The sequence below is a fragment of the Trichoderma evansii genome (assembly GCF_050947405.1).
Source record: "Trichoderma evansii strain SZMC 28006 chromosome Unknown GGI43scaffold_1, whole genome shotgun sequence".
Taxonomy (NCBI): domain Eukaryota; kingdom Fungi; phylum Ascomycota; class Sordariomycetes; order Hypocreales; family Hypocreaceae; genus Trichoderma; species Trichoderma evansii.
In genome coordinates this window covers 823,912-838,741 of record NW_028145205.1, presented here as the reverse complement: position 1 = coordinate 838,741, position 14,830 = coordinate 823,912, and the positions used below count along the sequence as shown (strand labels likewise).

The 14,830-nt window shown below is 51.9% G+C and overlaps 5 protein-coding genes across 5 annotated transcripts; 1 reads left to right on the top strand and 4 right to left on the bottom strand.

Annotated features, from left to right (window-relative positions):
* Positions 1-90: 90 nt before the first annotated feature.
* On the bottom strand, positions 91-2,542 carry GGI43DRAFT_389874 (RNA lariat debranching enzyme). The gene is made up of 3 exons (XM_083204250.1): positions 2,253-2,542; positions 2,083-2,184; positions 91-2,024 (listed from the first exon to the last, which is right to left on the bottom strand). The coding sequence occupies exons 1-3, from the start codon at positions 2,373-2,375 to the stop codon at positions 486-488; spliced, it is 1,764 nt and encodes a 587-aa protein (XP_083065899.1). The 5' UTR covers positions 2,376-2,542; the 3' UTR covers positions 91-485.
* A 716-nt stretch (positions 2,543-3,258) lies between these two features.
* On the bottom strand, positions 3,259-3,866 carry GGI43DRAFT_378293 (elongin C; the record flags this gene model as incomplete). Its single annotated transcript, XM_083202674.1, has 3 exons — positions 3,259-3,403; positions 3,628-3,676; positions 3,746-3,866. 3 exons carry the CDS (start codon positions 3,864-3,866, stop codon positions 3,259-3,261), a joined length of 315 nt encoding a protein of 104 aa, XP_083065898.1.
* Positions 3,867-4,343: 477 nt separating this feature from the next.
* GGI43DRAFT_7295 (P-loop containing nucleoside triphosphate hydrolase protein) lies at positions 4,344-5,785 on the top strand. Its single transcript, XM_083210218.1, has 5 exons — positions 4,344-4,722; positions 4,780-4,875; positions 4,943-5,146; positions 5,225-5,665; positions 5,718-5,785. The coding sequence occupies exons 1-4, from the start codon at positions 4,636-4,638 to the stop codon at positions 5,588-5,590; spliced, it is 753 nt and encodes a 250-aa protein (XP_083065897.1). The 5' UTR covers positions 4,344-4,635; the 3' UTR covers positions 5,591-5,665; positions 5,718-5,785.
* Positions 5,786-6,288: 503 nt separating this feature from the next.
* On the bottom strand, positions 6,289-6,974 carry GGI43DRAFT_7270 (DASH complex subunit Dad1-domain-containing protein). The gene is made up of 3 exons (XM_083210213.1): positions 6,759-6,974; positions 6,634-6,696; positions 6,289-6,562 (listed from the first exon to the last, which is right to left on the bottom strand). Exons 1-3 carry the CDS (start codon positions 6,849-6,851, stop codon positions 6,416-6,418), a joined length of 303 nt encoding a protein of 100 aa, XP_083065896.1. The 5' UTR covers positions 6,852-6,974; the 3' UTR covers positions 6,289-6,415.
* A 155-nt stretch (positions 6,975-7,129) lies between these two features.
* GGI43DRAFT_389859 (SANT/Myb-like DNA-binding domain-containing protein) lies at positions 7,130-14,702 on the bottom strand. The gene is made up of 2 exons (XM_083204249.1): positions 10,039-14,702; positions 7,130-9,979 (listed from the first exon to the last, which is right to left on the bottom strand). Exons 1-2 carry the CDS (start codon positions 13,996-13,998, stop codon positions 7,580-7,582), a joined length of 6,360 nt encoding a protein of 2,119 aa, XP_083065895.1. The 5' UTR covers positions 13,999-14,702; the 3' UTR covers positions 7,130-7,579.
* Positions 14,703-14,830: the final 128 nt, after the last annotated feature.

The following is a 14,830-nucleotide window of genomic DNA, read 5'->3' as shown; positions in this document are numbered from 1 at the left end:
TTACTAATGACGCTGTCAGTTGTCTGTTTCTTTAAAGGTACTTTGTAAACTTGTGAAACCTTGAACTTGTCATGGCAATAACAACATCAAAGCTGCATCTGCGTGTTTACGTCCATCAATTTAATCTACATGAGGCGCATGGGCCTCGAGGAACCATTGACGTCTATCAATTCTATTCGTCCATGGTGGAAGCATGCATTAATTGTTGTCCACAAATGTTCACGGAACATGCGTGCTTATTGCTGCGCAGTTCGATATGTAAGACCACCTGCATTAGCACATACATATACGGAGTATATGCTCCATTGAGGAGTGGGTAAACAAACACCAGACCTCCTATCCCCACAACCAGCTTTCTGGTAAACATTGACTATCCTTTTTTAAACGAAATGCCAATTTACTCATGTCGTTGCTATTTCTTGTCTTGGGGCTTGTTCGGCAATGAGGGATAATAATGAAGGCCCCTGCCCCAGATCCACCGTCTCTTAATATCCTCTCCCTCTGCCGTAAAATCCTCCTCTTCCGTCTCCTCTACCCCTACCGCCGCCTCTACCGCCTCCTCTGCCTCCTCCTCTGCCCCTTCCCCTTCCCCTTCCATCGTAGCCCACTCTGTCACTGCGCCCCAGGAGTTGTGTATTCACCGGCCCCTGAGCCTGCCGCTGCTGTCTCTCCTCGGGACTAGCATCCCACAGGTTCTCAATGCCTAAGAGCTCGCAGAAGGCCGCAGTCTGTGGGCTTGTATACTCATTGGGCTGCTTGTGAACAATTTCAGGCGTGCCGAGAACATATGGAGGTGCTGTTTGCTCAAAGTTCTCCGGCACATCCAGCTTCCCCTTTTGCACAATGTTCTCTTCAACCCACGCCTTTTCTGCTTCAATCAGGGGAATGTATTTCTCTTCGCCCAAATCTTCGGACACTTGGACTGCAGGATCGCCAAAGGTCTGGAATTTGTGGAAAGCACGAGTGATTGCCAACCACTCGGCATCATACTGAAGTCGATATCTAGGGCCAGAGCTTTGGGGTGGGTATAAAGACAGCTGCTCTTTCTTGAACGGCTGAACCTCACATAGCTGGAGAAAATGTCGTTGTGGCAGACACTTGTCTAATGACAAAAACCTGACTTCCTTATTTTCAATACCCGGAGGGACTGGTTGACCCGGTGTGCGCTTCACCTTTTCTGTAGGTCGAGCAAACGATGCGGGCAGCTGTGCTCTCAAGTCGTCAGGAACTTCCCCAGTAGCACTCTCAGTATCCTCTTTAGCCTCGCTTTCTGTGCCTCCCGTAGCCGTTTCTTTGGTAGTATCCTCAGTCTTTTCAGCATCTTCGTCGTCCATATCCAAGTCAATCTCATCCGGGTTATCTTGGACGAGGGGTGCAGCATCAATGGGCTTATCTGGTTGAGCTTGAGTCACCTCAGTGGCATTTGAGGCATCGCCGTATTTTTTGATTGCAGAAAATTTGACATGTAGATGTGCAGAGAACCAGTAAGGGGGTCGTAGACGGTCCATGACATACTCAGCGGCCACGCTTCCCAGGGATCCATCCATAGACTCGCGTCTGAGAAAAGGCTTCCGTCTAAACAGTTCGTCAAGGTCACCGTGTGTCTCTACCTGGCGCGGCCAATCGTGACTTAGGCCGACATCAACTTGCGTCTGCATCAACAAGAGCTTCCGGACATCAATCTCTCTGATAGAGTAGAATGACTTGATATCGAGATGATTAAAAGGTAGTCGTTCGTGATGCGGCTTGCGATAGTTCATGCCCCTCCATATCCCAGACATGCCTGCGATGCGGATAGGTCCCAGCCGTAGAACGTTGGCAGCTCCGAGATAGTAAATGTTAGGAGCCACCCAGCCACCATAATAGAGCTCCCATGAATGTGAAGCAGCTTCATGATTTCCGCCAATGAAGATGGTTAGATATGGAGCTTGCTTTCTCCCAGCGTAGTAGTCGTGAAAGCCACCAATTTTGCGATACTTGATGGGACATGACATGACCGTCAAGTCAGCCGCATTGCGCACAGCCTGTGTGGATCAGCGACCTGTATCAACAGGAAATGGAAAGTTGTATTATATGATTTACCTGGAAATCACCTCCAATGATAAGCAAGTCAACGCCATCCCAGCCGCGCTCCTGGGCAGACTGCTTGACGGAAGCATATATCGCGTCGAGCGCGCCATGGCCCTGGAAAGAAGGTCAATTGACGCTATCCCAGCAGATCATAAGGAAATATGTTGTGTGGAGAAACCTACACAGCCCTCGACGGCAATTCGAACGCCCTGCGATTCGAATGCACCTGAAGCCATTTTCCTCGTGGTGGGATATCTGAGGTATTGTTGAAAAAGAGTGACGAAAGGCCGAGGCTTAGCGCGCATCTACTGTACGTCCACTAACAGGACCACTGGCTGTATTATATTGCCAACCTATGCAAAAGACGGCCAAAACGTTCGCTCAAGTGTACCTGAGTGGATACGACGGAAACTTACCCTTTACGACGACAAAGTTGGAACCGACGGATTTTTTTTAATTCATCCAGGGATGTGGTTGAGTCATAGTTTTGAGTTTGACTCACAGATGACTGATGTGACACCATTACTGCAGCTTAGGAAGGAAGCCACTGCAGCTACATGCAACTCCTACGGCAGAGCAGCATGGCAAGAAGTGTCATTAACGCCGAGTTGGCGGCGTTTACACAGCATCCTGTAAGGGATAGAGTGACTGAGGTAGGATAGACTAATGTGGTGTTTATGCATGGCAGTTTAAGCAGATATGAATATTGCTCGAAGCTCTTGTAAGAGTTCACATCAAACTAGCCAGCCTATCAGAGGCAATTCATTGATTTACAAAGCTACGAATTGTTTGGCAAAGCATGTGCCCCTACAAAAAAAGCGAGATCTCGACGGAAGAACTGTGAGTCAAGCAGAGTGAGAGGGAGGCTATCAATCTACCACTTCTAATAGACGTTCAACCCACGGAGGAGTAACAGAGAGGAACGCATATGCTGAAATGGAGGTCATGGAGAGATGATCATCACAGTGAACTGAGGAAAAAAAAATGCTGCTGATTGTCATTCTTAGTATTAAGGCGAGGGGTATTGCTTCCCTCTTCTATTTCTGTAATCGGGGTGGTATCATATCTTCGTATCATAATCTTTCTGGATAGAAACATCCATGGGAGTGCGGCATCATTTCGTGCTCATATTGGCCCTGTGAAAAACATGTAAAGTTAGAAGTGCCTATAGCTCGATTCCCACATGGCTTACTGATCCAAGCCCAGGTAATCGGCTGCGGCCAACAGCTCAAGGCAAAGCTCTACAGGAATGTCCATGTCGGGCACGTCTTCGCTGTTCCTGTAACGATACCAGTAATGGAAGTACTCGACCACCTTGTCGAGCACCATTCCGCTATCATGCGTTAGTCAGCCAGCTCGAACACCGTTATAGCAAGGCCGTTTCAAGGCGATTCTCGGTCAGTTCAAGTGTAGTGCAAGATCAACCAGACCAGCCTGCCAGCCTCTCCCGAGACATTCAAGTCTGGTAGAGACAGCGGCGTTCTGTCAAAAAATGCTCATGAAATTGTCGTCATCCCATGCAGCACATTCCAGCGGCCACGCATGTTCGTTTCTCACCTCATCTCTTGGAATACACATCTCGCATCTTTAGCCTCGACGAATTGACCTGCACAGTATTGTGAGCAGGCAGAGCCAGAGAGACAATGAGGTGGTCCCCGGGCTGTTCTTCACGCACTCCTCGGGTCCAGCATGCCCTTGATAATCGGGCTCACCATGGCAGCCTCACGCAGCACGACAAACTCGAAGCCGTCTCCGGACACGAGCGTCACATACTTGCTGGGGGCTGAGAGATCCATGGCAGCTGAATAAAATCTCGTTAATCTCCGGCGAGAGAGGGACCTCGGAAAAAAAAAAAGAGAAGAGAGAAATTTTGCACTGAAAAAAGCTTTATACGCACGCACAAGACTATCTCCACTTGCAGGCGTTCGTGCACGCGTTTTAGCCCAGGAGAATTTTTGCGAGCGGCTAATGCACGGACCATCTTCGGAGCCGGAACAACCCGCCCTAGCCACCGCCGGTTGGCGCCCCAGCCACTCGTCAGTGCTGTCACGTCAGTGCACCGCCATCCGTTGCCCCGCCAACTTGTTTACTCAGCTCTTTGGGCTCGGTTTCCACGTTCCCCGTCTGATAACCAGCTGCAGCAACCGTCCTGTCCCACCACCTCGTCTTGTTGCCCGGAGCGAAAAGCAACAGCAGCCTAGCCCGCCCAAGTACAACATCGTCATCCCCCCCAGCCTCTGTATCCTGCCAATTTTCAACCCTTCAGCTTTGGGGGCTGCGCTACGGTTTTTGCTGCTCGCCGCATCGTATTCCACACCGCCGCGGCCTGTTTTTGTATCTCTTTTTTTACTTCCTCTTTTTTCATTACACCGCGTTGTTCCTTTACCTGCGTCGACCCTACCGAGCCGGATTTGTCCATTTTCTTTGTTTCTGCTGCGGTGCCCACTCCTATTCTTTGTTGAGTAGGATCAGCATTCCTGTCGGAGAAAGAGAGATTGTTGTTCGCCCGAGACACGCTCTCCTGCCGAGCTCTCTCTAGCATCTGCACGGAACGTCGTTTCCACCATGGCGGCGTACCAGAACCGCAACTCGCAGTATGCGACGGGGAGCAACGAGAAACGCGCCCAGCGCACCCGCTCCAGCGAGGGAACTGTCAGTACAACCACCTCCTCGTCAGGCCGCAATTCAGCAGCGACTCACGTAACGGAGGCCCCGACATATTCGAAGAAAATTGTCGTTGTAGGAGACGGTGGATGCGGCAAGACATGTCTGCTCATCAGTTACAGCCAGGGCTATTTTCCAGAGGTAAGCAGAGTCCAGCCGCAGAGATCCATCATTAAGCATACAGATACTGAAGCTCGACCCCTGGTAGAAATATGTTCCTACCGTATTCGAGAACTACATCACCTACCCGACGCACCCACCCACCGGCAAGACCGTAGAACTCGCTCTATGGGATACCGCCGGTCAAGAAGAATACGACCGTCTCCGCCCACTGTCGTACCCCGAAACCGATCTGATTTTTGTTTGCTTCGCCATCGACTGCCCCAACTCTCTGGACAATGTCATGGATAAGGTACGCTGGAGGCTCCACCCCCTGAATCTAGTCCAAGGCAGCTCATCTGCGATTGCCGTCTGCTAACTCCGACAACAGTGGTACCCCGAAGTTCTGCATTTTTGCCCTTACACCCCCCTCATCCTGGTCGGCCTCAAATCAGATCTCCGGCACAAAAAATCTTGTATCGACATGCTGAAGACCCAGGGCCTCACGCCCGTCACCGCAGAGCAGGGAATGGCCGTTGCCAAGAAGATGGGAGCCCAGTACATGGAATGCAGCAGTAAGGAAATGCGGGGCGTCGACGAGATCTTTGAACGAGCCATCCTGACTGTCGTGGCCAACGACCGGAGGAACACGGAGACACCTTCCGCATTGGCTGTGTCCGCGGGCGGCGATGGAAAGACACAGGCTCCGATAGTAGGAGGCATTAAAAAGAAGAAGAGAAATTGTAAATTCCTCTAAAGCGCGCACGCGAGAGCCTGTGTGCTCATACTTTCTGCACTGGCGGCAGAAGGCAGTGGTCGTCGAGGTGGACCTGTGGGTGCGGAGTGGATGCGGACGCAGATACGGCAATTCTAATGACCATTAGACGATCTTTACGACGATTTGCGCCTATAACGAACGACGTCCAACGGCTAATGGTCCCACGATTTCAGACGAGAACGCTTGGAGATGGGAGACGGGCTGCTGGTGCATCTCGCTCTTCGAAGGAAAGGTAGCAGAGCCTGGTATATATAAGCGGAAATCCGCGTGGTTGATTTTAACATATTCGAGCCGGCCTCTTTTTTTGGATTTGCGCTTTAGGTCCTGCTAGCCTTGACGCATGGAAGGGGAAGGGTGGATATGGAAGCCACAAACTTTTCAACGCAACTAGGAAACGGGTGGTGACTTTTTTGCGAACTTGTGTGGTCTTTTAGTGCTTTATTATTTTTTCCTTTTGTCTCGCTTTTTCTATCCACTTTGCGTTTTCTCTTATGTAGCATGATACTGCTGAGCTCAATCAGGTTTGGGATGGGGACATAAAAAATCATCATATTCACCCTACCGACTGTCTCTCTTTTTTACCCTTTTCTTCTTTATATTTTTCTTTCTCTCCGATCTAGCGGTCGTGCTGTAGCGATAGTGTAGATTCATACGTTGCGTAGATTGGTTTGGGTGCTCGGCAGTTTGGGGTATCTTTTTCGCCTACGTGCGTGTAGTAGCAATATAATCTTTCGTTTGTTTCATATGAAACGTGCTTCCTTCTTTCTCCTTCCGTCGCTCTGAGTTGGGTATCATATCATAAACTCATTCATGTCGTGTCTCTTCTTCTTCTTCGGCTTGTGTTTCGTCACCCTGGTTGTCTGCTGCTTTGTTGGTGCTGTCTTCGTCTCTGCCCATGACGTTTTCGAATTGTGACCAGAGGGCTTCTACGGAAGAGAATTCATTGCCAACCTAAAGAACCGTATTGATATATTAGCCTTTGCCATCTCTTTGGCCGTCACTCGGATAGAGTCGGGACGCACAGCAATGACTGCCTCGAGCGATCGGTTCAATTTGTTTATACTGGAAAGGACATGTTCGAAGCTCTAAGATTCCCCCAGATATTAGCTCCCTGTATCGCAAATGAAGGGTAAAGTGATTTCCATACTTCCGCAATGTCCCCAATGAGGACCTCTCGCTGCTGTTCGAAATACGCTCTGCTGCTAATGTTTGAGCCGCTGGCGGTGTTGCGTGAGTCCATTGTAGAGAGCTAGAGGGACTTTTAGATTTGTGGTCTTTTTGTCTTTGGGAATAGCTCGTATTATTGTACTGAGTATGGTATGATGCAGTTGCAAGTAGCAGTTGGAGTTGCGCGACGCGCCAGAAGCTATTTGGACATGCCTATCTGCAGCTACGTCGTTAGGCATTAGCAGCTGATAACTCACTAATAGCGGGGACGAATGCGCCCCACCAATCGTCTTCCTCCAACTATAGCATACCTCACAAATACAGAACCATCCACTAATATTACTCGCAGTCTTCTAACAATAATCATTTATATGTATATATATATAAGCTATATTTCATCATCGAGATAAACAGTATCATACAAAGGCCCGTCCCAAACGCAAAGAGCAATTACTTGCATTCGTAAAGACAACTTTAAACCAAAACAGTGAAGACAAAACGCACTATACACAAACCACTTCGCCGGTCCTTCTCCTTATTTTCCCAGTTTACAGTTTTGGTTTTCGCCATAAACGCTCCATTCAACCAACCCAAATGCCTTTGTATATCTTTTTTCGGTGCTTCAGAGGCCCCCATCTATAGAACATGGCAAATTCGTAGACGAATGAAATCAAGAAAGATGCGTAGAAAAGATAGAGGGAGGAAAACAAAAGGATTGAAATAAGGCAAGTACATAATTGTAGCAGAAACAAATATGGTATATTGCTATACCTCTCATTGGCCCTTCAATGAGCCTTTTTTTCATCGCGCATATCTGTTGTCTGGCGGCCGATCATACTCTGGCGGCCGAAGACTACCTCTGTTCATTATATCACGCGGATCACGCGGATCACGCGGATCTCGCAGATCTCTTGGGTCCCTCTGATCTCTTGCATCTCTATGATCTCTCGGATCTCTTGCATCTCGAAGCTGCATGTCTCTTGGGTCTGGCGCTGGATAGCCATGCATCTGCGACTGAGCAGGTGGCGGCCCACGTGTATCATAGACACTTGGGGTGTAGCTTCGACCCGGCGGAGGTTCCCGGAGATCTCGCGGTGGTGGCGGGCCTGGTGTTGACGCATATCGCGAGTATGGCTGAGGAGCAGAAGGCAGCGGTTCCCGAGTAGCGGGTGGGTACCTGGATTGCATTCCGTGCTGCTGTGGCAAGCCAGAAGCACTTTGCCCGTATATTGAAGGTGGTCCTCTTTCATCTCTCAGATGCTGTTGAGGTGGAGGTGCCGTTGACCATGTTGGTCCCGGAGTCCCTGGCTTTGTTGAAGGATGCTGAGATCCCCAAGCCTGCTGCGAGTGTGGTGGAGGAGCCTGTGATGATTTCGGAGGTTGAGTTGGCCAGCTGTTGCTTTGTGACCGAACATCAGAAGGCTGTGCTTGATGACCGGATGATGGCCAAGCGTTATCGCGGCTGCTCGGAAGAATCTCGCGGCTCCTGGATGAGGAGTGGACCGCATATGGTTGTGCCGGCGGAGAGGTGATATGCGGCGGTTGTGAAGCTCCTCCATATGACGTAGGATAACCTGTCTGAGACTGATATTGAGCTTGAGTCGGCTGTACAGGTGGAGGATATCGATGCGATGTTTGGGGAGAATTCGTTCCGCTCGCTGGATGGCTTTGCGGATATCCATGGGACCGATAGTAATCAATGTCCACAGCTGAATCAGATGGCATGCTTCGATGTCCACTCATATGCTGCGAGGAAGCTGATGAGGCGGTATAGGGAGGCTTGAGAGACGGCATGGCTGATGCTCCACCTGATGGCGTCCGCGTGTAGGGAGAATAGTGCGCGTCTGTTTCCCGGCGAACTGGTGCCCCCTGTGGAAGCCCGGATGCTGGTGGCGGCGGCCTGCCGATACCCTGAGATGGTGGTGTCGAGGACGGCGCAGGCGTGTGGCTTTTCGTGACCTCGGCAACCCGCTTAGGGGGTGGAGGATCATCGTTCAAGAGCGACATGATGTTCGACTTCCGGGGTTCAGGTGGCCGAACCGGTGTGAGGGGAGATATTGAAGCAGCACTCGGCGGTGGCGCAGCTGCACTATAAGACTCGTGTGGAGGTCCTGAAGATATTCTTGGCTGAGGAGTTTGAGTCGGTCGAGAAGACGGAGGTGCCAATGGCGGCGACTGCACTGCTACAGGTTCCGAAAGCAATGGCCTCATTGGCTGCTGTGATACAGGAACAGAGTACGGTTGAGGAGCAACGGAACGAGAGGGCTCTTGAGATTGCGCCCTTGTCAATGAGAAAGGCTCTCGTGGGCCTCCGCCATGGCTGAGCTGCTGACGATGAGTGTAAGGCTCGTAACGGTGCTGAAGTGGTGCCTCGGGTTCTTGTTTCAATCTCATCGACTGCTGCTCTGCTTGTCGCAGATCTCGCTCCCTCTCCCTCTCCATTTCAATTTCTCTTTCTCGAATGAGCTGCTGCTGCTGTTGCTGTTGCTGGTGATGCTGCTGCTGATGTTGGTGGTGGAGCTGCTGCTGTTGCTGTTGTTGATGCTGCTGCTGCATTTGCTGCTCTCTATACCGCTTTTCGGCATTCATCCGCTCAAGCTGAGCAGTGCGTTCGCGCTCAGCGATAGCGTCAGGGTGCGATGGCTGAAGGGGTTGTGTCACAGACAACGGGCGTGGGTCTCGAAGCTCCGGAACCTGGCTAACAGAAGACTTCTGCGGCAGCGGCACTCGCTGGGGCTGAGCGGAGTCGCGCTCTCTCTCTGGGAAGCCGAAATGTGGCAGCTGTTGATGCATGTTGCGCCCGCTCGGCGATATGGCCTGCTGTGTCCCTGGAGGCACTGGATGAGCCGGTATAGCAAGAGGGGTCTGGTTAGGCTGCGCGAGGGGAGCCTGAGCTGGAGCCTGAGCAATTGGCACACCATAAGTAGAGATATGCTGCTGCTGCCTCAATGGCTGAGGAGCTGTAGGCTCAACCTTGGGCTGTGGAAGATCCACGTGAGGGTCGACTGCTCCAGGAGCAACCGCAATAGGTCGTGAAGTGCCAGGTGTAGCGCTTTCGAACCTCCTACCACGGCCACCACTACTGAGCACAGGGGGATCAGGTCTCTTTTCACCCCTGGCCCGCTTTGCATCAGCCTCTTGAGCAATTACCTCCCACTCGGGTTTCCCTGAATCTTTCTGCCGCACATAGTAGTTCTTAACCTATATTGTTTATTTAATTAGTAAGTCTATCGCTCACAATAATTTGGGTGAAATCATACCATCACAGTTGTTTTCGATTGCATGTACTTTGCAATTGCAGACCAATCGGTACCAAATGCTCTTAGTAGATGCGGAAAGTCATTCGCTTCCGAGACACTCCAATAGCTCGATGCCGCTTGTGACAGTGCCTTTCGTTCAGGAATTGGCTGCTGCAAGTTGAAAGTGGCAATAGAGGACGGAGGTGGTGGGGGTGGTTCTGGTCGAAGTGATGGAGCCGCCATAACTTCTGTAATAGAAGTAACGGCAGGCTTCGGTCTCTCCATAAGTTGCGGCTGTGGCACAACAAATGGCGGTTGAATACCTGCTGGCAGCGGCTGTTCGAACTGTACCGGCAAACGATGAGGGTCGGAGAGCGGGTGAGGAGCTGGCAGAAATTCTGCGGCCACTGGACGGGATTCGGGTCGACCTCTTCCCTTTCCTGTCCCAGAACTGGGGCCCGGCGCAGCTGCAAGAACTTGGTTTGGTTTAGATGCTTTGGCATCCTTCTCCTTCTCCTTATCCTTGTCCTTGTCTTTGTCTTTGTCTCTTGGCTTTCTCCTTTTCCTGCCGTCTACCTTTTCTGGCTGATCGCCCTTGGCAGCAGCAGATGCTCCGCGTCGCCCAGGAGTAGCTGCAGGAGTGCTCTCGCCGTCCGTCGTAGGTTGCTCGAAACCCCATGTAGGAGCGGCAGCTCTGCGTGGCCTTCGTCTTTCTCCATTCTCTCCATTTTCCTGGGGCGTCTCCTCTGCTTCAGGCTCGCCGTTACCGAGCTCCGAAACCAGAGCACTGGACCTCTGTTTGCCACGTCCACCCTTCTTCCGCCTCTTGGGCTGCTTCTTCAACTTTTCTTTGAGATTTAGCTCTCCCTTCATCAGATAGTAATACTGAATGCAGGAGTGGAAGTCGCGGTTTGGAAGAGCTTCTGCGATCTTGCCCCATTGCTTGGGAAGCTCTAGGTAACGCTTCTCAAAGAGCTGTGCTTCTTCCTCAGTGAAATTGTTGGTGGGTGGGAGTATATGCCATGCAGAAACAAGCCTATCTGGAGGTGTATATCCCGACCGATCAATGTACTGAATCTGTTGCTTCTCCAAATCGTCCCAGTACATGTCTGGAATAACAGCCTCCTTATCGCTGCGGTATTTCTCCTGCTGGATTCGCAATTCCCGTTCCTTCCTCTCTTCGTCTTCCCGCATGGACGCTTGAAGCACACGCTCAAGATCACGTTCGGTGGCAAATCTTCTACCTGTGCCCCTTCCTTCTGGCTTATGCTCTGGCGTTACAGTACCTGTAGTCTCGGAGGGGGCTGAAACAGAAAACTTGTCTCGGCTTTTTGTCGCCACAGGGTCATCCGACAATGTGTACTTCAAGTACTGCATGTAGTTGTCTGCATAAATCTGTTGCGCGTGTCGTTGCTCAGCGGATCTATCAAAGTGAATTTTTGCAAGATGCTCGGCAACAAAATCGTCGATAATGGGATCTGAGTCTAGCGTTGCCAGAAACTCTTTATCTCGGTACCAGACTGGACCATTGAAATCAGGAAGGCTATCAATGGGTGGCGTCGACATATATCGACGGACTGTCTCGGCGGCTGCGACAGCCTGAGCCTCCATGTAAGCTTCATCTTCCGTCTCAGTCTCATCATCCTCATCTGGTACTTGGGATGGGGTGCTTGGAGCTTTAGGCTCTACTTCAGCTGGTTTCACCGGACTAGTAGTCTCTTCGATAGGCGCCAGAGTCTTTTCGTGAGCCTTTTCGTTGATCGGATCGGTCTCAACTTCTTTGTCTTCCTTCATAGTAGAGTCATCTGCAGTAGTTTCGGCTACGGGCTCGGCGACGGGCTCGGGTACAGGCTCGGCTTCAGGCTCGGGAACATCTTTGGGCTCTGAGGGTGGAATCGTAGGTTCGTTATCGACGTCCATTTCTTCGGCTTTGGGCTGAAGATCTTCTGCTTCTTGTGTGGCTGCAACCTCAGGTTTCTCCTTGACTTCCTCAACCGTTTCCCTTTCAAGTTGCTCGGTAACAGGCGCTTTTACGCGATTGATCTCCTCGGTCTCATTTGAAGGACGGGGTTCGTCGGGAAGAGCAGGCGCTCCTTCAGTCTGTACAGCGGGTTCCACTTCCATTTTTTCGCTCTCGGGCTCAAGGTTCTCTGGTATGTCGCCCAGCATCTCGGACAATCCCTCTCCTTCGTTGAGTATCTGTACCATTGATCCATGTGATAAGCCCATAAAGCGCCTGATAACTTCAACCGGTGTGTTTGGCCTCTGCAATTTGTCCAATTCAGCTTCAGTCTTGTTAATCTCCATATCAAAATAATCGCCCATATCTTCATCATCAGATTCAGGAGGTTCTTCTTGCTGAGTTTTCTTTGGAGGTAGAGCGAATCGGACGGCGCGCACTTTGAGTCGTCTGTATTTCTGTTCTGTGGTTGCTTCCGCAGAGATTTTCGTATCCTCGGTCATCTCAATCTCCTGGGGCTTGGCAGGTGAATCCTGCTTAGAAACCGGTTCCTGCTTCGGTGAAGTGGTAGAAGGGACAGCTAGTGGCTCCGAGTTAGCCAAAGGCTTTTCGTCCTGGTCCATTGATTCAGGTGGCTCGTAATCAACTGAATCCTTTTCCTCAGACTTCTCAGCTTCGGCTTTTGCGGCTATCTCGCTCAGTTTTTCGTCTTCAGTCCTTGTGGTAATCTCGCCCGGCTCTTCGCTATGGTGAGCTCGCAGTCTATTATTATCTAGCCCAGAGTAAGAATCCGACTTGGCATCGCTACTACGCGGTCGTCTTGGTTCGGAAGGCTCGACTTGCGAGGTGTCCCGTTGTAACGGGATTGGCCGCTGTTGAGCAAAGCTTTGCGATCTCGCTACCTTTGGCGATTCTGGCGGCGGCTTCTTCAAGCTTGGGTTGATCCATTGCTTGCTAGATGGCCGGGTAACCTTGGGTGGTTGCTGAAGTCGGGGACCTACAGGCGTCCCTATAGGGGGACTGTCGTGAGGTGCAATTTTCGATGGTCCAGCGGGGGGCAATGGGGTCTCAGGGGCTGTGGAAGCTTGTGCTGTGGAAGCTTGTCCTGCGGAAGCTTGTCCTGCAGAAACAGGGCGTTCTCCAAACGCCCGTGGGGCTGTTGGTGGCGGTTTAGCTGTGACTATGCTATGGGCAGCCTGCGTCTGCGCCTCGCCACCAGCACCGGAGCCTGCACCCGTAGCCGGAGCCCGATTTGGTGCAGGCTCGAATGCCGGAGCTGAAGGTGCCACATGAAGAGGTGAGACGTCTTTGGCCTGCGCAGCGGATTCCTGGGCCGCCATCTTCGGGCGAAAAAGTTCACGATCTCCTCGATCTCTATCGATATGAAGGTCACGGCGCACATCGGCGTCAGGATGCCTATCGTTTCGCTCGCGCTCGTCACGATCACGAGCCCAGCGCCCTTCCTGAGAGCGACTGCGCATGTAGCGGTCGCCGCGATCGTCGTACGGAACTCGACCACGACCTCTCTCCATAGGCCAGTCTCCTCGTCCACCCCTTCCTCGCCCGCGGAATCCTCCTCCTCCTCGAGGAAATGGCAATACACCAAATGGAGGCTCTGACGATGAAGAGCCTGCCGATGGAGGACCGCCATCACGGGAACCACGTCGAGATCTGTCGGCATCCAGTCCTGGGGGTATGTCCCGGTCACGATCCCGAAAATCTCGTGCATCTCGCGTGGGCGATCGTGCTCTGCCGATTGGTGATCTACGCAACCTAAAGTCTCTCGAGTCGCGCCAGTCTCTATCCCGCTCTCGTTCACGTTCTCGGCTTCTCTCGTCTCGATACCGGTCTCGAAAGTCGACATCTCTATCCCTTCCTCGATCACGGCTATCGTCTCTTCCCCATCCTCGTCCTCTGCCGCGCCCTCTTCCGCCTCTGAAGTCACCAGCAAACCCTCCGCCTCTCGGCCCGACAGGCGCATCTATGAGGGCCTTGGGGCCGCGGGGCGGCTCTCTGCGCATCTGATCTCCGAACAGATCTCTGCCTGGCGGAAATGGTGCCGAATTCGTTCGGGCTTCTGCGGATGAGCGACGCCTATCACCATCATTGTTAAAGTGTGACGGTCGGTCAAAGCGATCCGCTGGGGATCTATCTCGAGGGGACCTAGACCGCCGGTCCCCATCGTATCTTGAATACCTGGACGTCCTAGAACGAGTGTTAACGTGAGTAAGATACCCCAGGCCGATAGTTGCAGAATTCAATCGTCTCTTCTGATAACGATGATCGCGGCGCCACCTACGACCATCGACAATGCACCGTTACTAGGCAGATCACTCAAGCGCGGTACGTACATGATAAGTGGCGGGCCAGTGCCGGATGAGACCCTGCAGATGTTCCGCAGGTCCCATCCAGGAGCAAATGGTGTCGCGAAACCAGAACCGGAGATGGATTCGCTGCGTCTCGAAGTCGGTTTTCCTTGTTGTTGGCCACGGGGACTCCAATGGGCTCAACGGTTCGGCTAACGTGCCTCTGTACCCGAATCAAGCACAAGGGGGTCCCGAGAAGTCGAACTCAATGGACCAGCGCCCTCAAACACAGAATAAAATACGATGCAAAATGCAGCCGACGATCCGACGATGTCTAGCCGCGACGCCGCAGATTATCGCAAGGGAATCGATGCAAATAGCCGTCGGGGGCTGGAATGGTGAAGGAGCTGAAGATCTCGAGGTCCACCGTGAGACTTCAAAATACATCCAGATCGCGTGGCGCTTGAACAGACCTAGCCTCTTTGCCGCGAGGCGCTAGTCCCTTCCGGGGGCTCTGCTGTGATTAAAGCACCCCGGTTTTAGGCGG

Excerpts from the sequence above, each read along its gene's own strand:
- GGI43DRAFT_7270 (XM_083210213.1), bottom strand. The coding sequence starts at position 6,851 with ATGGACTCACGCAACACCGCCAGCGGCTCAAACATTAGCAGCAGAGCG. Across the intron at positions 6,697-6,758 it reads TCATTGGGGACATTGCGGAA|AGCTTCGAACATGTCCTTTC; the intron begins GTATGGAAATCA and ends GGGGAATCTTAG. Across the intron at positions 6,563-6,633 it reads CGCTCGAGGCAGTCATTGCT|GTTGGCAATGAATTCTCTTC; the intron begins GTGCGTCCCGAC and ends ACGGTTCTTTAG.
- GGI43DRAFT_389874 (XM_083204250.1), bottom strand. The coding sequence starts at position 2,375 with ATGCGCGCTAAGCCTCGGCCTTTCGTCACTCTTTTTCAACAATACCTC. Across the intron at positions 2,185-2,252 it reads GAATTGCCGTCGAGGGCTGT|GGCCATGGCGCGCTCGACGC; the intron begins GTAGGTTTCTCC and ends CCTTCTTTCCAG. Across the intron at positions 2,025-2,082 it reads TCATTGGAGGTGATTTCCAG|GCTGTGCGCAATGCGGCTGA; the intron begins GTAAATCATATA and ends TGATCCACACAG.
- GGI43DRAFT_389859 (XM_083204249.1), bottom strand. The coding sequence starts at position 13,998 with ATGCGCAGAGAGCCGCCCCGCGGCCCCAAGGCCCTCATAGATGCGCCT. Across the intron at positions 9,980-10,038 it reads AATCGAAAACAACTGTGATG|GTTAAGAACTACTATGTGCG; the intron begins GTATGATTTCAC and ends TAAACAATATAG.
- GGI43DRAFT_7295 (XM_083210218.1), top strand. The coding sequence starts at position 4,636 with ATGGCGGCGTACCAGAACCGCAACTCGCAGTATGCGACGGGGAGCAAC. Across the intron at positions 4,723-4,779 it reads CCCGCTCCAGCGAGGGAACT|GCCCCGACATATTCGAAGAA; the intron begins GTCAGTACAACC and ends CACGTAACGGAG. Across the intron at positions 5,147-5,224 it reads TGGACAATGTCATGGATAAG|TGGTACCCCGAAGTTCTGCA; the intron begins GTACGCTGGAGG and ends CTCCGACAACAG.